Source organism: Chinchilla lanigera, unplaced genomic scaffold (assembly GCF_000276665.1).
Source record: "Chinchilla lanigera isolate Chin_1 unplaced genomic scaffold, ChiLan1.0 scaffold00029, whole genome shotgun sequence".
Classification (NCBI taxonomy): Eukaryota; Metazoa; Chordata; class Mammalia; order Rodentia; family Chinchillidae; genus Chinchilla; species Chinchilla lanigera.
The window spans coordinates 5,813,983-5,841,710 of NW_004955430.1; the positions used below are offsets into that span (position 1 = coordinate 5,813,983).

General features: G+C 35.9%; 1 protein-coding gene across 10 annotated transcripts in view; it reads right to left on the reverse strand.

The window, feature by feature from the left end:
- Positions 1 to 27,728, reverse strand: part of Erc2 (ELKS/RAB6-interacting/CAST family member 2) — a 963,719-nt gene that overhangs the window by 468,792 nt on the left and 467,199 nt on the right. For 6 of the 10 annotated variants that reach the window (XR_001234567.1, XM_013515686.1, XM_005387385.2 and 3 more), the window contains exons 8-12: positions 26,724 to 26,861; positions 20,361 to 20,501; positions 16,740 to 16,880; positions 12,727 to 12,762; positions 1,959 to 2,152 (exon numbers count right to left, since the gene is read on the reverse strand). Coding sequence is in view for 9 of the 10 variants with exons in the window: in XM_013515686.1 (XP_013371140.1) it covers positions 1,959 to 2,152; positions 12,727 to 12,762; positions 16,740 to 16,880; positions 20,361 to 20,501; positions 26,724 to 26,861 (650 nt within the window). In the remaining variant the exon portion in view is untranslated. The remainder of the gene's footprint in view (positions 1 to 1,958; positions 2,153 to 12,726; positions 12,763 to 16,739; positions 16,881 to 20,360; positions 20,502 to 26,723; positions 26,862 to 27,728) is intronic. The other 4 variants (XM_005387388.2, XM_013515688.1, XM_013515689.1 and 1 more) reach the window with 1 other exon arrangement.

The window sequence follows — 27,728 nt, forward strand, 5'->3', positions numbered from 1 at the left end:
CTGGGCTACAAAGTGAGCTCAAGGCCAACCTGAACTGCACAGAGAGACCCTGTCTCAAAAACACACACACAAACACACACAAAGAAAGGGAAGTTACTTAATTTGCATACATCATCGCTTCTCATTTACAAAATTATCATAGTTATGATATTTCTGTGTGGTAAGGTCAAATGGCACACAACATTACAAGTTAAAAATTTAACAGAGGCCCTGGCACATGGTGAACATAAAACACACAAACTCTATGCCACTGATTGTGATTACCATCACTAATATTTTTGGTATTATTTTGTAGGACAAGTATCATAAGGCTCACTGCTTCTCAGAGCAGTAGACTAGATGCTTCTAGTTTCTAGTTTCCCATCCTTCTGGTACTTCAGAGGACCAATTTCCAGAATGTAGCTCAGTTTTGTCTTTTTGTTTTTTAACTAAAAAAAGATATGGTCATAATTGCTCTGTGATTTCATGATTGCTTTTTTTCCTTAAAGAAAAACTGCAGTTGCACAATGGAACTGCAAAGATTCATGTAAATAGAGAAGCCTCAAGTCAGCAGTGTTCCAGCTTTTAAGAACTAGAACACTGGCAGAATATTTCTACATTTTAAAATTAAAACAAAGCCTAAAAAGATTTTTATTTGTATAATTAATTTAGGAAAAAATTGAAATTCTTGCCTTAAATGCTAACATTGATCATACTGAATCAAAGTTGCCTGAGTTATCATCAAGCTAATGCTAAGATTATTAAAAGAAATAGTAACTGATCTGGTGTTTGCATGAATTATATTTGGATATGTTGAAGTTTTATTGGGAATTAACCCATCCATTTAATACAGAGCCAATTAATATTGGGAACTGATTTACTTATTTTAGCATTCAACTGTTAATAATGATATAATTATCCCACCTTACATGAGCAGTAGGTATTTGAAAAGCACGATACATTTTAATAGGTTGTTAGAGATTCACTTCTAACAAGACTCAAAGCCACACAGCAGGTATAAGGCAGATGCAAACTTTGAGGCGAGGTCTTTCACTAAAGCCCATTAGCTTTCTGTAAGACCACAGAGAGCTTTTCTGCATGTCTTAAAGTCTGTTAGGGCTTCACAAATATCTTGATCAGAGCTGGCAAACGTTCGCTGATTCATTCAAAATTTGCTGATCTTTTCCATATGGACAAAATCTAGAAAAGACAAATTCTGCCTTATTGCTGAACCAATGAGAAATCCTCAGAGGTTATGGAATTGTGAAAGATTACTCAGAAAATTCTTTCCTTATATGGAGTATAGAAAAAAGCATTGATAGCTTATTTTAGAGACTATAGGACACATAAATATAATATGGATATAATTTATCTAAAATCTAAATACTTTGGAACCCTAATCTAATCCCTTTTGTTTTAGACAGAATTTGCTATCAAGTGGGCCTTTTGCTATCAAGTAGATAGTCAAGCATATGTACTTTCTAAGGGCTTATAAGATCTCCTGAAAAGATAAATCTCAAGGATGAGTTTGTTGTGGTGTGCCAAACACACTCAAAAGATAGGAAACCCCTCCATCTTGATTGAAAAATGTCTAAGTATATCCCAGGATATTCTTTGGATCAAGACAAACCTAAACCACAAATGCTCATCTTTGAAAGGAAAGAACTGACGTTTCAGAGAGTCAATGTGCCAGTTTTTTGGTATAACTTCGTTGGCACAAATGCTCAGTGATGGATATCACTCAAGGAAATCAACCACTGCTTTCCTGAACACCAGAGAAGCATGTACTCACTCCAATATAAGCTAGTTGCCATCGTCATGCCCCATAAAAACACAACATCCCCTTTTACCGACCACATGACTCATATATAATTTATTTCTAACTCACAATACAAACATGCATTCCAGTCAATCACGATGTGAAACAGGCAACCGAGCAAATAGTGCTCACTCGTCATCCGTATGGCTGTAAAACTTACCTCTCAAGTTCCGCAATCTTCTTATCCTTGTCATTCTTTTCATTCTCTACCTCCTTGAGGATCTCCAGCAGCCTGTCCACTTCTGCTTGAGCCTTGCTGCACTCGTCGCGGTAGTAAGATGCCTCTTTATCGAGCTGTTTTAGTCGATCTGCAAACTCAGGGTTCATCCTGGAGTCATCTTCAATATTATGTGCCTTCAATATTACATTTTTAAAGAATGTAGTTAAGACAAAGGTTTAAAACAATAGAAAGTACAGTCACCAATGGCCCAGAAATTAACTCTGGAGAGAACATGACCAAGAATCATGGGTATTCTGTCACTGAGAAGGCGAAATGGAAAAATCTCACAGTTCAGCTACCTTAGCAAAAGTTGTTTTAAAACTACATTACATTTTCACATGAAGAGTTTCTTTTCTTATTGATTATTTTGTTTGATTACACATTGCTACTTTTAGCTTTTCTTTTTTTTTTTCTTTTTGGTTTTTTTCTCCGGTACCGGGAACCAAACTCATGACCTTGCGCTTGCCAGGCAGGCGCTTTGCAGCTGAGCTAAATCCCCAGCCCCAACTTTTAGCTTTTCTTTCCACCAAAAAGTAGAGGGAAGGTGGACACAGAGACTATGATATCTTCATTCCTGCTCATCTGGTGAGCAGAACTAAGACAATTTAATTCTAAAAAGAAAAAGATGATCCAAACCAAATCCTTCCATTTCTAATGAAACAACACTATATTCGATTGTTTCCCAAGATCCATGAAGGAAATACGGTACATACAGCTAAGTAACATGTAAGAGATAAGATTGACTATTGAGCACTTTGTGCTACAGAGAGCTATCAGCAGAAGATGTGGTTTAAAAGAAGACTCCAAAGTGGGGAAGGGCTTTTCAGCCAACAGTCATACCCATAAATTCTTGTTCTCTTGAATAAATGTAACCTAAACCAGGAGGAGGATGAGCTAGGTCATGAACAAGCACACAAACGAGAATCTGCAAACACATGCATGGGTGGGTGGCAGCTGTACAGAGGGGAACAGACACAGGCAACAACACGGCAACATTACTGCAGAATAATTTGCAGCCAAAGTATTTGTGGTTTTGTATGTGTGTATGCGTTATGGCTTTTTTTTTTCCCAAAATAAACTTTTGGCTGAAATATTCCCAGACAGATGGAAATAACACCGCACTGCGATGTTTTGCCTACCCCTTGTTTCCCATTATTCCTAATTGACTTCTTCAAAGAGCAGGCAGGGAAAAAACAAGTAGTTTAACAACAGTGCACATTCAACAGAGAAAGTTCAGAGAAGTCGTATATGTATGTATCTCCACAATCCATGTGTAAATAATAAAAGGTTAACAATTTATTAGGATTTAAGTTGTTTTGCTATCTTGGTATGTAGAGCAGATATTTATTGTGCTCTTACACACTTAATTTCAGGGAAAAAACAAGGCAAGCAAGCTATAGCTACCGTGGGGTCAAATGAATCATGCATGGTTAGAAAAATTAATACTAGTACTACTGTTAGAAGGTTGACAGTCTTTGCAATGGTTTAGTAGAAAAAATTCAAAAATTAGTATAAATCAAATGAATTTCTTACTTATGACAAAATAATCATTGTAAAAGAATATTTTGGCATGTAACATATTATTTAAGCATGAGGATAAAAGGGAAATAATTTGCTTTCAGGGACTGCAAGATTTCTTCATTTAAGAAATAATTCAGTTTTATGCAAAATAACTTGAAAAAAGTAATTCGACACATTATCAGGCAATGGTTTACTTTCTTTTACCAAAAGTATATACTCTGGATTTCATTATAATAGATTATTGAATTTTTCATTATCATTAAAATAATCTAAAAAGAAATCTGAGCTAATATGCCTTCAGGGGTTGACTCATCTAATGTTTTTTCAAACTAACATAGTGAATATTTAAATTTCCTAATTCCATTTTAAAAAGTACTTTATATTGAAAGAAAATACTCTATGGCTACTTTTATTTGTGTGAGGAATCAACTCACTTCTTCTGTGACAGAAAAGCCCTAAAAATATACAGTTTTTAAATACCTAATAAAAAATGCTCAGGTTAAACTCTTCCATTCTCGAGTTACCATTATTCTATAGCAGCTAAAAGCCTTCTCATATACTTCTTCAACTATGCAATCAATGATATGAAGATCTTTAAATAGCACTAGTGGACACAGAGAAACATTGAGAACAAATGAATCAACATATTTTGGTTGCCCACTTCTATATAAAGTTAAACTTCCTTCCCCAGATCTGATTTTTAAAGATTCACAAATCAGCCACTATGATTTATCTTGGTTACTTCTATTCTTATGACTATTGTCATTATCACTATTTTTAATAAATGGATATAGGACAGCTAGTTGTGTGACCTGGATTGTAAATCTAGCCCTGCACCTTATGTCTATAGGCAAGTGAATTAGTCTCTCAGAGGACAGTTAAAACTACAAAATAAGAACCATGGGGTAGATGTTATTCATTTGTGTTTTTATCATGATTATTATTTTATAATACATTTTCCTGAAATAGGGTTTATTATACAGCTAATAGGCTTCTTTAATTTTTATCAAGATACGACATACTACTCAAAGAAGTCTCTCTTGTAGGTTTACAAAAACACCAGATGGCTAGTTGTAGGTAGATGAGCAATCCTTATTTTAGATTCCTGAGAATCCACAGCCAGTTGTCAACACTGGATAAAACTGGATAAGCAGGAAGTCTTTTTGGACAAAGAAGTGGGTGTGGCAAAGGGCTCATGTGATGTATAAAGGTGCTTAAAACCAGTGGAGGGGGGACAAGGACACAACATTTGAATCTAGACTATAATGCTGATGACCTCATATGATGCCGAAGTTAGGTCATGTTATTAAAATAAAGACCATTGCAAGCTTACAGCTGGCTTGGTGTCTATTAGATAATTCTTGCGGGTGCTAATGATTTTTTCTCTTAAAATGAATAGTCCCATGAACATCTGTGAGTTAAACATGTCTACCTTATCACCTCCTTCTCAATATCTATTGATGCCAGGCAAAAGAATTTATATCAAACTACTCTCAGTCTTAGTGCTAGAATTCTTGGAAGGGTTTTTAAGTACAGGTATATGTAAATACATATCACTTTGAAAATGTTTATACCAGGCTGGGGGATATGGCCCAGTGGTACAGCACTTTGTAGCATATGCAAGACCCTGGGTTCTACCTCCAGCACTAAAAAAAAAAAAAAAAAAAAAAAAGTCATATAAAGATGTGGGAGTAACAGCTGCTTCTTTGCTGTCGTGTGAAGACAGGGATGGAGTTTCTCACAGTTGTGAGGTCATCAATCCATCTTAGGTATTGGAGGCAAAATTCGCCACAAAACTTTATAAAAGTTACAGATAACCGGTTCTACTCAGTAAGAATTACAACTTTTGAGAAGCTGAAAAATGTAACCATTATAGCATGAGTGTGTTACTTTGAGAGCTCTAGACCATCACTACAGTGATACTACAACTGAAAGTACAGGAGGAAACTGAATCTCTAAAGCAAATGCATCCTTCAAAATTCAAAGGCTACAACTTCCTCTAAAAATGGAGGAAAGGAAGCACTTTATTTATATTTAGTCAGTACTTTTGCATTTTCAAATTATGACAAGCTCTCTTTAGTCTGGTCTGGCAGACTAAATTCTTGATGGAGATCAAAGAAGATAAACAGATTTAGTCAAATGACCTTAGATATGGCAGGAAAAATATTTCAATAAATCATTATCACAACAAGTTCCTACCATGGGAACACTGAGACCTATTCAAGGCTTAAACTGATGAAAGCCGAGTAATCACTTCCTTTGAAGGCTATACAGGTTTGAAATTAGCTCCCCTACCTGGGAGGCACTGCCCATTCAATTCTTATAAAGTAGACCAGCTTCCCATCTTCGTCAGTCTGGAATCTAATTCTTGAAAATGCAGATGGGTGTGGGTGTTTCCTTTTGAGAATTTATTTATCATGAATCTCACCAAGAATATTGTCAAGAACATTTCATTCATGAAAACCAAAGTTATGTCAATGAGAACTCCATTTTTGGTGTGAAGATTTAGCTCTGCTGTTTAAACCACTCTGTGTAAAGGCAGATCTAGATACCTGGTTCTGCTGTAAAATATTTGTCGAAACTTTTAGAGCAACTCTTGAGAAGACCTCATCAAAACGTGGAGAGCTGAGGAACAACATGACAGTGCATTACACGACAGATGCATTACACAACAGATCAGTGAGATTCTAGGATCTCCAGATCATGTTTCCTGCATTTCCATATGTAAGGAAATTTCCCCACAAATGGAAATAATCAAAACAAAGTTTGAGGCCTCACTGATGTGGGAAAGCCTCCACATTTTTATGTGAGCTGACTTGAAAGCCTGGATCAAACACAAAGAGAAATCTAGTCATGACTTGGGATGAGCAGTACACCGTGCTACCTAACAGTTATTTTAATGAAAGAAAGAACTATTTCAGGAAATAAAGCGAAACTTCAGATTAATACTACATATAAATTACAGCAAAGAAGCAAAATGTGGCTACATCCAAAGTTGGGGCTTCACAGACACAAAATAGTGCATCTCAAGTTTATTTGTACTTAATCTTTCAGAGATTAGCCACTGATTATTTTCAGTAAAAACTCTCATCATTCCAGACCCCTAGAAAGGAAAGAATTACCTTTGGTCCAGAAACCCGCTATTGTACAAGGCAGACGGTATTCAATTATTATATCATATAATGTTCTCTTTTTCAAATGGGCCCTAACAATTTAATGAAAATCATTTCTCTCAAAATAAATAAATGATTGGTCATGACCATAAAGTAGAAACAGAGTGTTAACTAATGACTCTGTTGATGTTTCATCAGTACTGCTTCTGGGTTTTAGCACTAATTTGATAAATCTATGTACTATGAAAATAGGATTCTTAACTGTGATACTTCACTGGTGTAAGGTTCACTGACAGTGCTTTAATGTTCCTTTCATATTTTAGAAGTAGAACAAGTTATATAAGCTATTTTCAGCATCTGTTATCTTAAGCTTCAACAGAAGCACTAATTTTCACATAATTTTCAGTTATAAACAAAATATTATGTGTTAAAATATAGATTCTATAGATGATTATAAAACTAAAAACCATTATAAAATTTAAATTCATTTCAAATGCAATGAAGTTATGCAAAGCCTAATGAGAGAGCCTAAATAATACATTTGAAACTAAAAAAATGATGTTTTTTGAAATTCTATACTTTCTCATTTTAAAGAAAATAATTATTTCAGAATTTAAGCTAACTATATCCATAATATGTACAATTTTCCTATTAAAACAATCATACCAAGAAGAAATTTCTTATAAATGGAACAAATAAGATATGCATAAATAAATATGAACAAAAACTCAAAGTAATTTTTCTTATGTTATATATATAAAAAATAAAAAGAACCAAACTATGCATTCAGTACTCTTTAAGACCCCTTAAACAAATGTGATTATTAATGTAATTCCTTTCATCTATGCAATTTCCTAAAATTAGCAAAGTAGAGAACCTGAATTATCCAAATGCTCTAAAATAAAACATCTATCTTCAAATCATGTTTAATATTGCTTGAGTACTTTAGATATTTAAAGTCCAGAGCTATCGAAGAAAGAGTGTGTGTGTGTGTGTGTGTGTGTGTGGGTGTGTGGGTGTGTGCATTTGCATATGTCACTATGTATGTTCTAAATTATCTCTTAAATAGTTGTAATTTTCTATTGTGGAATACAGGTCTACAAGTGAATCAAATAATTTTCAGAAATAGGCTAAAAATTTTGTAAGAAATGCTAAGTCTAAACAACGACTGTGAAAACATTTATAATTCAGCCCATCATGTTCCTGGGATTGTACAGTCCTGCAATGACATATATGTCAGGAAGAACTCACTGAACATTAGGAAGACTTTTTCTTTTGTCTCTCTGGAATGGAAAATGTTTGATCTTTTTCTTCTAAACCTTTATGCAAAATGTGAGCTCTGCAAAAGATGTTTTCAGAGGAGGTGGGATTTCAAGTGGAGAATGACTAGGTGGCGGGGGTGGAGGACGGAGACTCTTGTGGGAACATCCGAGGGGTTTCAAGGGCACCTTAGCCAGGAGGAAGGTTACCCCTAGTGCCTTGCAGCAAGGGGATGCTATAATAAGCCCTAAATTGAGGGAACCAGAAGTCCTAAAAATGTATTAAAAATTTATGAAAGACTTCTTGATACCATCTCTGAGCACAATAGAAAACAGCAAAAAAGGCATTTGAGACTACTGAAAAAATATTATGTCTATACTTAAGAACTAAAAGAAAAAAAAGGGCTCAGCTGACGATAACCTGCGCAGTGTTTACAATGATAAAATTCCTCCAGGAGCGGAGACTGGTAGTTAAGCTGTAGAAAGGTTATTATTATAAGAAATAATAAGGATACAAAGGCTAAATTTTAGATTCCTAAGAAATGGCACTAGACTATCACTTAGTATAATGGAGTGACTAAAGCAAAAGGAGAAAAACATAAAAGGCTGATTTCTACTCTAGGGAAAAAAAATACGGAGGACCTCAAAGTCTAATCCTCGGTTACTCTGAGTGAGTGTAAACTGACAAAGAACTCACTGTAAAATTATCTTATGTAACAAACAACTACAGTATAATTCACCCAAAATGTGAAATGTAGCCATATTAAAAACAAACATGAAACAATCAATGAAATTTCATAGGTTCCAATAACTGGTTAGAAACTAAAAGAAATATATCATTTCACAACAGAAATGTTAAAATTACATATGTTGAAATAATTTAGAGTTTTACATTATCTTTAAAAAGAAATATCACAGGCCTCTAATATGAAAATGTCAAAACATTATGGGAAAAGCCCTGAAAAAGTTGTATGAAGTTTATGAATAGGAGGAAATACTACTTGAAACATACTAACTACTACAAACTATTGTATAGAATTCGTACAATCAAATTAAAATAATCAGAATTGTGCTTTTCAATTGAAAAGGTGATCCTAAACTTCACTTGAAATGACAAAAAATTAAAGGCTAACAACCTTAAGATGCAATGAAAAATAGAATTGAGGTAGAATGTGTTTCTCTAGATGTTCAAAACTATTGTGAAGTCCTAACAAATGAAAGTTTGACCCAACAAACAAAAGACATGGATAAAACCGAGCAGCCGCTCATCTACATGAGAGCTTAGTATACAATGAGTAGCATCAAGATCAATAGATAAAGAGAAAATCACTCGATAAATTATGCCTGGGATAAATTTCCTAAAAAAAACCTCAATTGTCAATATTAATAAAAATCAAATAAAGGTGGCTAAAGGGCCAAAATTAATATAAAAGTAATATTTTAAAAATTTGTCAATATAGGGGAATCAAATTAAAGAATGTCTACAAAGAGTAGAGGCAGTTAAAAATCTTTAAAAAGAGAAACACAGGTCAAAATCTTAAAAGTTGTTCTCATTATACATAGAAAATTTAAATAAAGCTACCACATATCTGACGTAAGTTCTATGTAAAGCATACACTAACACGTATAAACCAATGAACATACCAATAAATTGAAAGACAAATACTTAAATCACTTAATTTACAAAATTTTAAAAATGCACACTACTAAATGTATTTAAAAACCCAAACTTCATTAATGTAAGGAAAGTTAAAAAGGAAAAAAAAATCGACCTAAGTATTTGCCTAATATAAAATGACAATTTCAATACAGGGTGTGGCCACATTTAATCGGTGGAAAAAATGTGTCTTAGAGGAATTTATTTGAAATGCAACACAGCATGGACTTTAGCAGCTTTTAAAAATCATGGGTATTTTTCTAGAAGAACTGAAAACATCATACCACAGTGCTATATGTGCACCCATGTTTATAGCAGTGTCATTTGTCATAGCTAAACCTTGGAAGCAACCCAAATGCCCATCCGCTGAGGAATGCATAAAAAGAGGTGGTATTTTTATGTCTATAATGGAGTATTACTCAGCTAGAAAGAAAGATAAACTAGAGGCTTTTATAGATATATGGATGCAACTATAGACCATACTCATAAGTGAAACAAATCAGACCCACATATGTAAACATTGTATTGTCCCCCTAGTGTAAGAACTTGAAAGAGTAAATAAAATCTGAAGGGCACAATAGATATTCTGAAAAGGAAAGAAACTTCTCAAAAGGAAAGAACAAACAGGATGAGGGAAAGGAGAAAAGAAAGAAAGAAGGAAGGAAGGGAAAAAATATATATGTATATACAAGAATAGCTGGGATAATTCTACTGCTGACTTCTATTGGTTTATTGAAAGAAAGAGTTAATGCTTAACGTTTTTTCTTTTTTATTTTTTTGATGAATTTTGCATGCTTATATCTGGTAATATGAAGAACTAATTTGAAGACAACAATATGCAATATAACAATCGCTGTTGAAATCCTATCATCTTGTTTAGAGAAATTCTGTACTGTTTCTACTTTTTTATTTTCCTCTATAAAAAATAGAAATAAACACAAATTATTGGCCCTATTCTATGTCAATAAAAAGAAACGCAAAGTACTCAACATAGAAAGATACTCTTCAGAGCATTATTTATGTTGCTGCCAAAAGGAGAGAGATGATCCACATTATTGGAATAAATAAAATACAGTGGAATACCATACAACCATTGAAAGAATATTTTGGGAGAATAGTTAATTAGATGACAAAATTCTAATGTTATTTAAAATATGATATAAAAATTGACAAACACTTTTACACAACATAGTGAAAAGAAATAGAGTGTTACATGAGAAAATAAAGAAGAGGAAGGAGGAGAACAGAAAGAAAAAACGGAAAGAGGGAGAGAAGGGGGAGCGGACAGGAAGGGAGACCAACAAGACGATGTCAGGAGAAAGAGCAATCCAAATGTTCTTCATGATTATTATCTTTGTTCAGTGAGACGTCCTATATTTTTTATTTTCTCTTTTATCCTGTACATGTTTGCAGATTCCTTACTGTGGCCATTTATTATTTTTATAACTTGGAAAAACAGTCATTTTTAAAAAGACTATTAGGGATAGAAAAATTCATCGTGCATCCCTATCAGTCCTGAGAATATCTTCAGGCAAAGGGAGATAAAATAATGAGTGTTGGCTGTTTTCCCAGGATTCCAAACCAAAGGGGTGGCTTCATGAATTTAGGGGGAGGGGGGCAATGACTTTGGAATTAGTCACCAAAAAGAGTGAAATGTTTGCCTTTGCATACTGGAGACCCATCACTGGGCTGAAGCAAAGGAAAAGCTGATGATGTCATGTCATAGATATTTCTGAAAATGGTCTAGAAGTTAATAGAATTATTTCTTGATCCTATCTGTCTTGACAGGCATAGTAAACTCCTACCATGGTCATGGTAAATTTTTGCTGCTACAAGAACAAAACAATCCCCATCTGTCCTTCACACACCCCGACCACGACATCTGTAGAATTTTGCTCCTCTCCCTAACTAGGAAGTATGAAACTATTTCTGTGGGGTTACTCCACCTCTTTTGAAAAACCTAAAAGAAATTACACTTGTTTTTTAGGGTGAGTTTTCGAGCCTGAAGATACTCTAATCTCATCTGTCTTTCTTTACCTCTACTGTTGTCAGCCTGCTTATTAACACGTCCATCCAAACGCTATGGGATAGACAGCCTGGGTTGATTCTGTTCGCTGCTCTGCTAAAACCTGTACCTGGGAGATGAAGTTAGTAAAGTCGCTCTGATCTGGATTTAGGAATTCTGTTTGCAAAAATACAATTTGTAGTAAGGAAAGGAGGGTAGAGATTGAATACAAGCAAGTACTTCAAGCATCTTGCACATGAGGCTGTACCTACCCTGGAAAAGCAGCTTAACAAATAAAAATCAGTTATTTCCTTCATCCATGACATTCCTCTTACCCAAACTGGGAATTTATATGTAGAGATAATCAGAATGCATGATAGTGTAGATCACATCTGTCAAATGATAAATTCGAGTCACCTTTAAGTGGCTCCCAGGAATCCACTTGAGTTAATAAAACAAAAAGCCCCCCTTTTTAAATAAGTTAAAAGGAACAAATAAACTGCTTTATATGAATGTACACATGTCACTAGTATTAAAAATATCTGTGGTAGCATTTGGACCACTTTACGAATATTCTTAAAAGTTACCTGTTTTTTGTATTCCCTTAAGGTATGATCAGAATTGCTATCATGTATTATTAGGAGACTACATTATGGTTTATCTTTAGCCAAATGACATGTTTTTAACTCTTCCAAAAACCTCACAAAAAGACGTTTACCCATCTCAGAGAGTATGGTCTCATTTTTAAATCTAACCTCAGTTTAATCTCTTTCTCACAGCTACAACATACAATGAGTTGTTTGCTCTTTTAGAAATACTATTGCTTTTAATGTAGATTAGTCCATGTTTGAAGTTTCTAAGGACAAATTCCATCAGCCTAAAATTCAATTGATTTTTGTTTTTCTGTAGACTTGGATTTGAAGTTAAGAATAAGATGATATCAGAGCTAGGAATATTTCCTTGAGTTCTTAATTTTTAAATTTCGAAAGAAATGGCAATGGCCGCTACACGGTTCATTTCTTTTGACAGAATGAAAATAGGAAGACCCTCGGAACTATTTTCAAAACTTGCCCAGTACAGCACAACGTGACCTATGATCAATAGATCCTCATGCTTTGATATGTTACAGCGGGAACTTTCAAAAATGACTTACTGGGTTGTACATCTGATTGAACAACTGCTCAGCTTGCTACATTGCAAAGTTGGGGAGGCATTGAAGCACAGACAAGGAAAGAAGGAAAGATCCAGAAAAACAGCATTAGCTCAACAAATCCGGTGCATTCGCACAGACAAACTGGTCGTTAAAAAAATGAAAAAATTTCAGTTTCTAAACATTCCACAGTGAAAGTGAGATACTCTAGGGAAATACAAATGTTGACTTTGGCTCCTAAAAAAGAATAGCTGGAATAAGAAATTTAAGGTTTGTGTTACTTTCCCTTTCTCAAGTTAAATAACCCATGAAATAAAGAAAGCTGTCTACTTTTGATGATACATGAAGTGCTGGCCTCCAGCAATGAATCAGAAGAAGTACTTCTGGCCAACCCTGCAATTTATTTCCTGAACTTTAAAGATGGTAATAATAGAAGATTAATTAAATCTTATCACTGAATTTCTGGTTCTTCTTTTATATTAACACAAGCCTGACTATCCTATTCAGTTTAACTTCAGAAAAATATAGACCAGAAAATGGCAGATTAGTAGTAGCACAATATCAGTAAGCAAAACATTATCAGATTAAGTTAAATCTTAATCTAGAAAACAAAAAATTTAAGTCAGTAGTAGATTTAAGAGAATCATGGTACAGTATTGTCCATTGCCTACTACTAGATTTGACTATTATTTGAGAATTAATTTTAAAGTTATAATTTTCAAAGACATTCTATGACTTTACAATCCTGTCAATTTTACATACAGAATTAAATGGCTATGGATTTAAATGTACTACTTAATATTATTTTAAATAGTACCTTCAAGTTATATTTCCTAAATACTTGCATCATGAACTTGGGACTCAACAGCAAGGTGTAACAGGTGAACTATTACAGAAACTGTTACTTCAAATTGAGACAGGCCTTTTGTAAGAGCCAGGATTCCTGTTCCTCTGACTTGTGTAAAAGAAATGATTTCTTTTATGATTTAAAAGCTTTCTCCTCAAGCATAACATTAATTGGAAAACTACTAAACAGCATAAATCATAGCATTTTGAATTGCTATTGCTTCTCACCTAATTTCTAATCAGACAGGTTAACTGCCTGCTATATCTTGAACCTAAAAATCCTCTTGTGAGAGACAACATGATCCATACATCAATAGCCAATTTCTTCTCAATCCGGGATGTCTATAATTGATGAATGCATTGAGTTATAAAGCAAACTCATAACTAGTGGGTATGCATCATTTGGTTAGAATTATTGAAGAAGCCTCATTAACAGTAAGAATTTCCTTATTGTGAATATCTGACCGCATTGTTTTTAAGAGTTAGGATGGAATGTGTAAAGCAAAGTTCTTTTTCTGCCTATAGCCAGTTTTTACCATCAGGTATTTCAAGAAGTCTTATAATTTAAGCCACATAGTTAAGAGTTAAAATTATATGCGTGAATGTTCTACACAAACTTATACGAAAAAGCACAGTTTACCAACGATCAAGCACTGTTCAGGAGGCAAAAATAAAAATTTCGTTTGGATTTTATCATCACTGGAAGACAAGTTTCTAAATACATCTATGATATTGTATGGATTTTATGACAAAAAATACCTAGACACTCACAAATTTTGAGCAAAATTCCACTGGGACTTCATGGTGTATTTATGACATAGTAAAACTATTATGTTTCAGCTTTCATTTAGTGAGCCTTTATATTTTATTCACAGGTCACATACCCTTTTATTTAAAAGGAGGCCCAGACACTCCTTAAGATTTTACAGCTGCTTATTTTTCCATGAGTAAATGATGTGTTTATATGCATATTCATACAATGTTGGCTTATATTTTCAAATATTTCACGTAGATCTCAATTCTTTTTAAGGTGATGGGTACTTGAGGTTTTACAAAACTATTTACTAGCAGAAATTAAACACTACTGAAAAAATATTTTAAACTTTTGAATTTAGTTAATGCTACAGAGCCAAAAATAACAAAATAGCATCTGCAGGTTAGGCATAAAAATATTTAAATTATCATTACCTTATTAAAGTTTACTGCACTGTGCAGTTAGGAGATAGTATAAACAAAGATCATATAATTACTGAGAAATAAATTATCTTTTCATAAATTAAATAGTTCCTTTACAGTAAGACAACTATATTTGCCACTTTACTTCTGGTAATGTAGAATATTAAAATGCTGTCAGGCACAACGTTAACATATTTATGGGATCTGGTTTGTGAACTTCAGTAAATGTGTCCACCTGAGAGACGAAGGAAAACGCACATTGAAGGTGATCTCTTGGGCAAACCACAGCTATGGTGAAACTATAGAAGATGATTTATTAAACTAATCAAGACATGTACAAGAAAACTAAAGGCATCAGTATGTGAGCCTCTTCCTTTTTAATTACTGGAGGATTCCAAAGTCCATAGATGAGTTACATTAAAAAGGAGGGTGCGGAGCATGTATCTACAAAAATCACCCATGATTTACATGCAATATGATCTCCATGATAGCTCATCAGAATTGATAGAGGGTGTCTCTCTAGCCCAGGTCTATTGGAGATTCTCCCTCCTCCACACTCAGCACACTGCAAATGAACTGAGATAGTGCAGAGGACCACCACAGGGAGCCAGTGAATGTCTCTCTTACAAACTTATCTTCAGACCTTCCTTATGATCTAAACAAATAAAAGATATCTTCATATATCAATTTTTTGATACTTACATACATGCATACAATATTGTAGAACACATTTATATATATGTCAGGAAGGTATAGCATACATCAATGCATAAATAGCCAAGTCAATCTCATTTAAATACCCTCAAATGGGTATTTTAAATGTTTATTTACTGTTCAAGATTTCTGCTTAACTAAATATTGCTTAAAAATAAGGGAGATGTTGAGTGGACTATGAAATAGATTTAGACTTTTTTGTCATTTTGTTATAAGGAGGCTTGATTATATATTTATATTTTATTATGTAAGTTTGTAGATTTTGTTAGTGTGGAATGTCTCATGATAACGTCCTAAAATTCCATGTAAGGTGATCACAAAGTAGTCATATTTAAGTTATATATTCCATCATACAAAACAGTATGTTAAAATTTAAAATATCCAGAATATTTCATCCACAGATATGTGATTCTTTCACATCCCTGACCATCCATGTCATTTACTTTCATAACTATAGCTAATAAATACCTATTCTATTGTGTTAGAAATGATACACATTTTATATGCTTTATTTGGATGTTTAGATTCTTACTCTGTTTTGAATAAGTTTATAAGTTTTCAAAGGGAAACAAAATGCTTAAACTCATAATGTTATGAGTTTTATGTGAACAATGAGTGCAGACATACCGAACAACACAGGGAGTCAAAGGAACAATGCATGACTGGAAATGCACTCCACAAAAATGTTTGGGTCAGAGAAAACATTTGAATGCCACAATATAAAGAGCTTGCTTACTTTTCCAAAGCTTTCTAAATAGAACAAGCTTTCTTAAGACAGTAAGGCCAGTTTTTGTCAAATACAAATAGTTATTCTACAGATATGCCTAGGGACTTGACTATTTTTATGAAATTCTAGATATTTAATTTTGCCAGAAAAACTTCTGCAAAGCTATAATACAAATATTAACCTACTTCTGAAGTCAATAGAACTTTATCAAAAAATAATGACATGCCTGGGTTCCTTGTTTTGTTGAAACAATTTTCATTTATTTTTTGATAGTTGAGATTTGCCCAGAGAGTAATGGCTGGTTTTTATAATATTTTTTCACTTCTACCATTTTCTACTACTTTGCACTTTTCTTTCCACAGGAAACCTAAAGTAATTTTTCAGGTTCACAGACAGATGGATGTAGACCTCTTAGGATACAGTTAAGAGTGTTTAATTAATTCTTTTATCAGCAGACAGCAAAAGATAAGGAGTTTGTTTCCTTTGAAAAATGTCTCTTCCATTTTATAAATTCATTCTCAAATAAGCATGTATTTTCTTAGAGTTCACTTACCTTTTTTAACTGTGCTTCCAGTTTGCTACATTCCTCTTTCTTTTGTTCGATGGCTATTTCTAGAGATTTTAATTTGGAGTCTCTTTTCAGCCCTGCAGAGGCTAATGAAGATGCATGTTCTTTGAGGTCAATTAAACTAGACTGAAAGAAAAAGAATGTAGTAAGTAAAACACTGCAATTTCTCTTAACAATGAGTTCAGTTTGAATACACTGATCCCGTACACAGCAATAAAATGCACATTAGACAGAGCAGGTAAATATAGTCTTACTGAAGTAGCAATAGTCAGCTCTGGCCAGGAAATTAAAGTTGACCAGCTTACACAACCAAGAAGAATTTAACTGCAGTAAAATCAAATGTGACCAAACGGTGCGGTCAGTAAAGGCATTTTACACATCTCAAAGTCATGCTAATGATGTAAGTCCTAAGGTAGTCTTTCCATGTCATGGTTAAGCAGACACCATGAGCCTTCCATTTACATGTATTGAAGGGCCATGCAGACTGGGAGGCAATTATGACACAAAATATCTACTTAATGCTTTCCCCATCAAGGGCAAATGAAATATATATACATATAAATTTTTTTGGTACTGGGAATCGAACTCAGGACCTTGTGCTTGCTAGGCAGATGCTTGTGCTGCTGAACTATATCCCCACTCCACAAATCCAATATAAATGGAGCAACTTATTAAAATTTTTTATCAATTTCTATTTTTTTAACTGAAAAATAACTACTGGTTTTTCAAACATCTTCTGGAGAACCAAAGATAAGAGTATTTAAAATTTAAAGGAGATTTTATCTTCCAGCCCTGTGTAGTCTAGATTCATTCATTCACACAGAATGAACCTCTGCAACTCAGAATGAAGTTGCCTATATTCTCCCAACCATCAATTATGTCCAGAAACTAAGTGCTTGTCCTTACAGTCTGAATTCCAAAAACAAAAGAAATAAACACTTTCTCATATCACTGAATATAATTTACAAGGGTATTGTGGTTTATATCTAGATGTTCCCCCAAAGCTTCAAGTGATCATAAGCAGGGCTTTGGGGAGGTGAGTGGATTGTGGGGGTGCCACACTGATTGGTGTATTAGTCCACCGATGAATTTTTAGCTAAATATGATATTAGGAGGTAGGACCCATTTAGAAGAGGTCACCAGGGTGTGGCCTGGAAGGGTGCATCTCCCTTCCCAGCTTCTCCCTTGACTCTCTCTGCTTCCTAGATACCATGAGATGAACTGCTATTCCTCCACTAGGCCCCTGTGCCATTCCATTCTGCCTTGGAGACATCCGATTATTGGGAATTTTGTCACAGTGAGAAAGTGATTAAGACAAAGGACAATGGTCGTTACCAAATATGAACGGGGTTGCAACATTTAACTATGTTACTGAAATATTTAGTGTCCACCCAAAATCAGACAGTGTGTACTTCCTGTTTTAACCATTTGTAGCCCCTAGAAAGATCCTAAACACATATAGATCTCTAATAGCTACTCATGTTGGGCTGTATGGACACTGGAATGACCTTGATGACCATAGATATTGTCACCCAGTAAGGTGCTCCTTAACACTCTGAGCTCTTTTTATTTTTCTGGTCAGGAAACTGAGGTTAACATTACCTGAGTATCAAAGGCCATCTAGCTACTACAGGCAGATATAAGTCTAAAACTCAAGTCTACACTCTGATTTCAGTGTTCTTTATCATATCACTCCCACAGAAATAATAATGGACTTTATAACCCAGTCATTGTGTCGTAATGAAGTTTATTACCCCAATTAAATTGTAAGTTCCCTGCTAACTGCAACTCTATGTTTTTTTTGTTTAATAAATTTTAAATTGCTGGTTTTGATGACCAGTTTTATTCAATTTGACTAAGCTACAGTCCCCAGTTATTAATGTGGGTGTGCTGTAAATGTATTCTGTACACAAGACTAGCATCCCTAATCAGCTGACTTTAAGGAGATTATCCTCAATCTTCTGGCTGGGCCTGGTCTTATCATTTGAAAGACCTTATGAGCAGAACCCATAGTAGGAGGAATTCTGCTTGCGTACTATATCATCAGCCTCTAAAGGTTTCTAGTCTGCTCTTCGTGATGGCCCACCTTACACATTTTGGCCTTTCCAAGACTCCATGATATATGAACCAGTTCCCTGCAATGAATTCTTTAATCTATTTACATGTCTCAATAAGGTTCCATTTTCCTGGCAGAAGTCTGACACACTCAGCTCAGTACCAAGCACATAGGTGCAATAAATGTTTCTGGAAATGTCTGAAATTCATTCATTGTTGGCATTCTTTACAAAACTGTTTTCATTTAATGCTTATGCCCTATCATCATCAAGGTGTCTTTTCAATTGGAATCCATCCACTGACTTTGTGGTACAAAACTACAAATAACATTTCTGATCAATAAACGATATGACATATGAGGACAGTGCTTCTGAACTTCTTTCTATTACATAAAAATTACAGTAGTTAAAAGTCAACCATGTCAGAAGTAGCAGTGAAAGAGTAAGAAGGTGACTTAAATTCTTAATCTTCATATCAAAAAAATAATATTCATTCTGAAAAAGCTAGTATAGCTTTGCTTCTGGGTTTCCTCAGAATTCCTCTTATTCATCACCCTTCTTTGTCTGGATTTGCAAATGAAACAGGACTTGAATTTGCATAGAATTACCAACATTCAAAGAATGAGATAACATGGTGAAGCTGGGAGTCAGAAGGCTGTGCAGAGGCCCAGTGTCCGTAGGGCTATAAAACTTGAACAGACCTAAGGGAGAACAACACTTCCTGCAGACAAAAGTAGTGCAAAGCGGCCGGTTGTAGACAATGACACGTATCTTAAGAGTTGTGGTGGATGGATAAAATAATGTGCATGACTGCTCCTCATACATTTCCACCAAAGTATACTGGAGAAAATAGAAGAGATTATGGGTAGCCTCTGGAATATAGGAGGTATAATCCAAAACATTCTTTCTAGAACTCTCAAGCAAGAAATTTATTTGAAGTATTTAGTCTTACTTGAAAAACACAAGTAACATTTATCTTCTGTATTCACATTTGCTCTATCATGAGAATACTGCTTTAAATTATTTACTGTAACATAAAAATAAAATTTCAGGTGAGCAACCACATTTCATTTATATCTCTGTGGCCATGAGAGTGCTACATCTCTAAGCTGGGTGATGTGGGTGATCCATTTGTGAAGCTCAGACAAATGTAAAGCACGCAGCACAAGCATTCATACACAACAGTCCCTCGCTCAGAGCGGACCTATTATTCATTATTATCAATTCTGTTATTATCTCAAGCAAATGATCGTGGAATTTTTAAAAATACGGAATCTTCTAAGACATACAAGTGTGGTAAGGCATAAAGAAAAGTTTCAGGATGCCGAACTGTGCCAGTCAGCAGAACAGAGAAGATATGCAGAGGGTATCAGCACAAAAGGAATTTACAGGAAATATTTTCCTTTAAACTTAGGAAGCTTTGCAAACAGAGGGTCATAACACTCCCCAAACCTTCACACAATCCTTTCAACTAAGTCTAGTTCCCAGCAGCTATAACAACGCTGAGTTCAGGAGGATTATGAACATGCTTCATTTGTTTTCCCAGACTCACTTCTTTCTCTGTCAGTTCAGCTTGTAAAGCATTGACCTTCTCTTTCAGGTCCTTGTTCTCTTTTCGGAAGGATTCTATCTCTTCTAGTCTTTCCCGATCATCTCTCTCCCGCTGTTCTTTCAAGCGTTCAATTATTCTCTCCTATGAGGCATTCATCAAAAAAGAAGTGAGAACACGTCAATATCCACACTAAAGCATCATATAAAAGGAAACAAGACATTCCATCCAAAAATATTCTATGAGAATCAACACACACAATAAACTCAAGACTATGGAAAGAAATGGCATAGCACTAGCTGGACAGCAGATATATACAATCAGTATAACTTTTGAGTCAGTAGTATAATTTAGTATCATAGGGTTACATGGATCTTAATGTTCAAGTGCTGAGGCTGTACTAGTTCACGGTGGTATCTGGCAAAAGCCTAGAGTCATTCTTGGAAAGGTTCAGGCACCCAGATCAGACTGCTGAAGCTTTGCACACTCAAGGGGAAGAAGCAGAATAAACCTCTTCACACAGACCCCTTGCTTGGCCTCCTTGCTTGGCATTAAAAAGCCTTCTGTGGTTTCTGAAGAATTTCTTTGGCTTGACAGGGAACTGAGGCAGGGTAGGACCTAACTTTCTAGGACATAGGGCTGGACTCACAATGAGAACTTGAAATACAATAAAGACTAAGTCCATTGTGTATGTGGTTTTTCCAACGTGTCCGGAGATGTTTACTGTGTTTTTTCCATGGCTTCTTGTCAACCAATGGAGACTACAAAACACTGGTTTGATTTGAGCAAAATTCAAACAGACCTTTCCTTCACTCGGGGCTTACTACACGTTAGGCGCTGTCCTTCTCACCAGCCCTTACCACAACTTCAAGGGCAGAACCAGTGCTGCTGGGGAGAGTGGGATGGTAAGAAAGCCCACATCTGAAAAGGCTGCAACCTTATCCAAAGTGACGCAACACATAAACAAAAGGCCCAGCCTAACATCCAGGGCTGTCTGATTCAAAGCATTGCTCATAAAAGCACATCGCCACAAATGTATGCATAGACCCATTTAAGAAATGTGAGGATTTCTATTTGAATTTACACTGGGCTAAAAATACTGCACTGTAGATACATTTTCCAAAAATGTGGAACTTGACTAATGTCAAACAAAGACCCTTTTGGCAGCAGAGTCAGAAAAATTCCATCTAGGAAAAGCTTAAGTTAAATTTTTGAAATTGTTTTTAAAATTAACCAACACTTACCTAAACTTTCCTTTGGATGCCATATTAAAAATCATTGATGCAAAGTACCCTGATTATTATCTTCTATATTTTATAAGTACACAGTACAAGACAATGTCAAATATATAAGACAGGTATATAAAACAGTGTTTAATGTGGAAAGAAATTAATTCGAACAGTTAACATGTGACTTAAGATCCCCAAGGAAGCAAATGTACTATCGCAGTGACAAAAATTTACATTTATAATATTTTCAGGGGAAAAAATTTACCATTACTACTTTCAAAGTATTTAAAAACACTGGCAATAAAGTACATGATTACAATAACGGGAGTGGAAATGGAACAAATGAGCCTATTAATTCCCTATATTTGTTTCTTCCTGATCCCAGTTAAAGACCCGCTTCACTGTGCCCATGACAACGACGAGTGAATGATCATGTAATCTGTGCGAGGGAGAACTGACCACTTCTACCACTCGGCTGTTGGAGTGACATTTCTAAACCCTACACTGACACAGCCACCTCAACGCTTGGAAACCTTCCAGGAATCCTGGACGGATCACATGGCATTTAGTCCCCCTTAGCCCTTTCACGTCACTTTACCTCATGTCCAGCTTCCTAACCCAGCGTTACAGAGCGGACACTATGACTCTTTTAAAACCGCACCAGACACACTGTCTGGCACACAACAGGCACTTAAACAGGCTGATGGACAAAGAAGAACTCAATTAGGGACCATCCTGACTTCAAAGGAAGGGTCATAAAATTAAGTATGTGCGTTAACACCCAGAAGGTGTCAAAGTCATTTGGAAAGTAGGTCAATTTGCTCTAAGCACTGGTATTACTGACTGGGCATCGATGACATAAGAAGTCATCAAGCCCTGTAACGTTTTTAAATGTTATTGATGATTCAATCCTATAAAATATTTCTCTGTCAATCACAAAACTAATTTAACTGTCAGCCACACAGGGTCAGACGTCAAAAACATGTGTTAAAAGGCCTTAATATGCCAAGATCTAGTTGATTAACAACTAACTTGCAGAAATTCCAACAATGTGTTCTTGTTTTAGACTTATTTGCATTGGCAAGGATTCCTAATGCACTCAGCTGGCTCTGCCTGGGTCTAATCTACTGGTGCCTTATCACTCAGGGGGAAATGCATTGCAGTGGCCTCCAGCTCGGCTATCTGCCTTTTAAAACTGCTTATCTGCTAGGTGGTCACAGCAAGGCTTGGAAAGACTAGTTCATAGATACAGTGGGTCCCAGCTTTTGGGCTTCTGTGTGTCAATCTCAAAAACTAAGTCACATTCATTTTTCTTCGGTATCAGGGATGGAACTCAGGGTCTCTTGGATGCAAGGCAAAGGCTCTGCACTGAACTATCTCTAGCCTAAATTATTTTCAATCTTAACTCACTGAGGCTTCATTTTTTATATGTCCTCAATAGTAGAATAAATGCTTGGAAAGTAAAAGGATGAACACACTCCCCAGAATGCCATAATCTAAGCCGAACAGTGAGTAGTGCCTGATGATTCTGTCCATCAAAAAGACAGCAAATAATTAAATATATTTATGAATCCGTTTTATTTTTTCACAACATGCCTCATACACAGGATTTGTTCCATTAAATATGGATAAAAGTGTAAAAAAGTGGAAACTTTCTAAAAGAGGAAAAAGCATTTAAATGTATATTATGACACTGTTATAAGAACTGTGACCATAAGCTTTGAGTTTTAGTCTTGTTCTACCACTCATGAGCTAGGTGGTGTTAGCCAAGGACCAGCTTAGGGTAGAAGTGGTTTCCAGAAACACTGGGGTACGAAGTTAATATCTGTCAGGAATGATTAAGGATACCTACCTATGCCTAGAAACCGAGTATAATGATATATATGTCCACACCTTTCATTTATGAGCAAGTCATTGAACCTCAAGAGCACACTTCCCATCTTGAAGAGGAAATGTTTGAATTTAGTGTTTCTCCAAGTATGGTTTTCCAACCATTTGTTCCCTAGTCATCCTTAAAAAGCACAGGTTCCTGGGACTCACACCAGCAACTGAATCAAAAGCTCTAGAAAATGAGATCCAGGAAACATTACTTAAAGAAGCTTCTTAGGTAAAAAGATTAGTTGGATACATTCCCGGCCCAAGTCAGTCTTAATCTCGAGTACTCACTGGATTCACTGCAATACATGTTTAAATCTTCTCTTTGTCCTGTGACAGAGAATCTTGCCAGTTCCTATCCAATGGTTTTATCTATGCTTTTCAAATAGAATAATGCTCTGGTTTTGGCATTTTTGGAAAATTCCCTCCAAAATAAACTGCTCTGTGTTCAGTTTATTCTTCATTTCTGTGAAAGACTAAAAATAAGATGCAAACGGGGTTTGGAAGGAGCAGCTCACAGGCCCAAGCTGAACAACAGCTATTTTGTTTGACTTGAGCATTATAATTTTTTAAAATCTGAACTTGAATGTTTTGAGCCAGGTCAGAGAATTGCCAGCTTGTCACAGTCACCAGCAGTCCTTCCTATATTCCAGCAAACCCATTTTCTTCATTTTGGTCCCCTGCCTATTTCTTCTTGCCATCTGTGTTCTTGCACCTTTAACCATGGTCCAATTCAGATGTCATGTGCCTACAACTCACGATCAGAAAGCTGAATAATCTATGGTCAAGCTCATTCAGAAGAGAAAGACACTTAGGGGTCAGGGGCATTGGCAGAGGAGGTCCAGAAAAACCCTGAGTGGAGGAGACAGGTCCCAGGTATCTCAACCACCAGGCAAGGAAGCTGTACTCCCACAGACCTCACTTGGTTTTCCTTCCTGGACACTCCGTCAGCCTCAGAGGAAGTGCTGTACTTACACAAAAAGAGCAGTTGCAGATTAGGGAATTGCTTTGGGATTTAAGCTAGAATAAATCAAATCTTAATAGGGCTCAGAAAAAAATAAAGATAAAATCTTGCCAAAACTTCATGACATGGAAAACCGTATGTTTACTTCCACAAATTTTAAGGATTAAATCAAGAAGTGGAAATGAGCTGACATCATACCACCCAAAAATGTAGAAGGAACACATATCTTCATAATTTGTGAATCAACATCCTTCCAATTTTACAAACAAAATTGATATGCAGAATTCTACATATAAATTCTCGAACACTGAAAGAATATGCCTGAAAAATTACCTTATAAAAATTTTTGAGTCTCCAAATAAAATCTTACATTTCTTATAATTTAATATATAAATTTACAACTATAATTTAAAATAAACCATGAAGAGTAACCATAGAGCTACAAATCTTTTCTTAGCCTCAGTATTTTTATGATAGAACAGTCGTGTTGAAGGTAGATTGCTCAATATAAATGGCTGGGAGGGGTTGCTAAAGTACACATTCCCCGGCCCTACTTAAGGTCCAGATTTGGTAAATAATCATGGGATCCAAATCCTGAAGTAGCAGCAGAGAAATCTTCTTTAAAATACACTGATTTAGGGAAACTGTGGCCCATTTAATTTAATTCCCTCATTCAATAAAGGTGAAAATTGAGGGCCTGGAAGGGAGACTTAATTGCCAGGACCATCCAGTTAGTTAGTGACAGAGGTGGACTGGCCCCTAGGTCTCTTTCTACTTGACCTCACTACCCCGCAGGGTTTATAGACTCTCATAGCAGAAAATATAGGAGACAACACTGTTACTATCACGAGACACCTGCAAGAAAAATGGCCCTCCATCCTCGCAGTTGTGGGCAAGTCCTGGAATGTACTGCGGAATCAAAATGATGAGACATACAGAAAGGAACACAAAAGGGTTTACTCACACATTTTAACAGTTCAGATTTCTTTTGTTTGTTTCAAGCTAAATTTGAAAATAATGTCAATAATGTGAGGCCGAAGTACTGCAGTGACACGTTGCATGTCCAACCTAAAAAGAGCTGTTTGTTAAAATTCCTAAAGAACTTTATCTGCTCTGCTCTTAGGCTGGCTTTTGCACACTTGGTAGGCTTAGGGGCAAACATACAGTCATAATGAAATTCAGCTACAAAGATGATACCTACAATAGATGCCCGAGAATGAACCATTTGAGTCAGAATGAAATGGACAAGAAAGTATTTTAAAAGTTAATGTCCGAAAGATCTACTTACACAGTGGATTTCATTAATTCATTCTTTTATTCAAAGTCATCTTTTTAACTGTGAGACACAAAGCCTCAGGATGACTTCCTGTCCCCCAAATACTACAAGGCAATTTTTAAAACCCTGTACTCACAAGGACCTGGCAGCTATGCTACCCATCTCCCCCGCCCCTTATCACTTGCTCTGACTTCTGCCAGGTACCTCCTCCCTCCAGAAGTGCTCAAGCACACCTTCAACTTCCTTCTTGAAAGGTCACCTGCCCACAGGGGCCCTACCTGGCCACGTCACACCAACAGTATCTATATGCATTCTTGTTTACTTTTTATTGACAGAAGTTATTACCATCTGCAATCTTACATATGTCACTTATTTACTTCTTGTCTGGCTTCCCCTTGTCCTCATTAAAATTTGAACTTCATGGGAGCCAGAATTTTTGCCCATTTCATTCTCCATTGCATCCCAGTGCCAGCAACAGCATCTGTCACACAGGGTGGGAGTTCATCAGCAGTAGCCGATATCCAGGGACCAGTGCCAGAGAAGATTACATGTGCTAGGCACTGAGGGTGACCTAGTTAAAACACACACTGGATATGCTGCTTGGATTTGCAGTCTAGCAGAGAAGACCAATTAATGACACCCCCCCCCAATACATGAACAATTAAGTGTATGGCAAGAGCTCTGGAAAGTTTATGGGATTCAAAACATAATAGGCTTCCTAGGAGGTATTGCTAAGAAAATTATTAATAAAGTAAACTATGGAAATGAGCCAGCTCAGAAGGTGGGATAGACCCTAGAGGATACATTTAGGATGTCAGTTGTTCTGAAGGACCAAGGGTGACATGGTAAGATTTACATCACAGACTCTTCGGGTCGCAGTGTGCCAAGTTTACTGAGGAGGGCTGGGATGGAAGCGTGGGGTCCAAATGGCATTGAGGGGAGTGTTAGGAACGGGGGGAACAGGCATATCAAAATGTACATGGATCATCTTCCCCTGGTCCTGGTTCTGAGTCCAGGCTCACCTTCTCCGACAGCGCCTCCTCTAACGTTGCCAGTGCAGTGTCTGTGTTGCTGGAATCCGTCTGCAAGGACTTCACTCTGTCTTTCAGATTGGTCAGCTGCTTGTCTTTATCCCTAAGTTGTTCTTGCAAGTTTTCAATCTAAAAATAAAGATCATGTTTAAAGCATATTTTATTACATAGCCAGGGCCAATATTTCTGAAGTAGATCTGGTTTTCTAAAAATTTTTCTTAGATTATGGGCATTAGTAATATTACAAGATTACATTTTGACTTAGACTTGAGGACATTTTGATGAGACTTTCACCCATTTAATTCAACTTTATATTTAAATAGCAATACAGATGAGAAGACTATATCTTTCTCCTTCTATACAAATTCAAGCCTTTTCAGACATATAAGCACTATTGTTTTTCTTTATTTTTATCCCTTTAAGCAGACCACTCGGTCTCAAGTCCTTAAACCTAAGCTTGGCACAGTGAACCAGAACAATGTTTACACAGGACTAGTTCATTCATTGAACAGAGATGCATAGGGTTCCCATTCTGCACCAAGTAACATACCAGTGTAGCAGAGCACATGCAGTTATTCACTCGATCTTTTATTCAGTATTAAACACTGTGATAGGCCCGATGCTGTCAAGTGGCTATTTCAAAGTAACCACATGAAAAGCCAAGTAGGTTATCACCAGCAGACTGCTAATGGGAAGAACTTGTGATATAAGTCATATGCAACAACCACTAAACACTCCATTTGGCAACTAAGTCATGTGCTGGCAACCAACCAGCCACTTTTATCCAGTATCTGCAGCCTAAAATAAACACACCAAACAGCCGATTATAATGCCTGCCCAGCAGCAGCAGCAGCAGCAGCAAGAACCACCTCCTGCGCACTGCACCCATTATCATTCCTGTTTTTATTTTCCACTTCAAACCATGTATTTCTTATCTAAGGATTTTTTAAAAGCCCCACTATACAAACAATTTATTCATATAAAGGGTTTTTACAT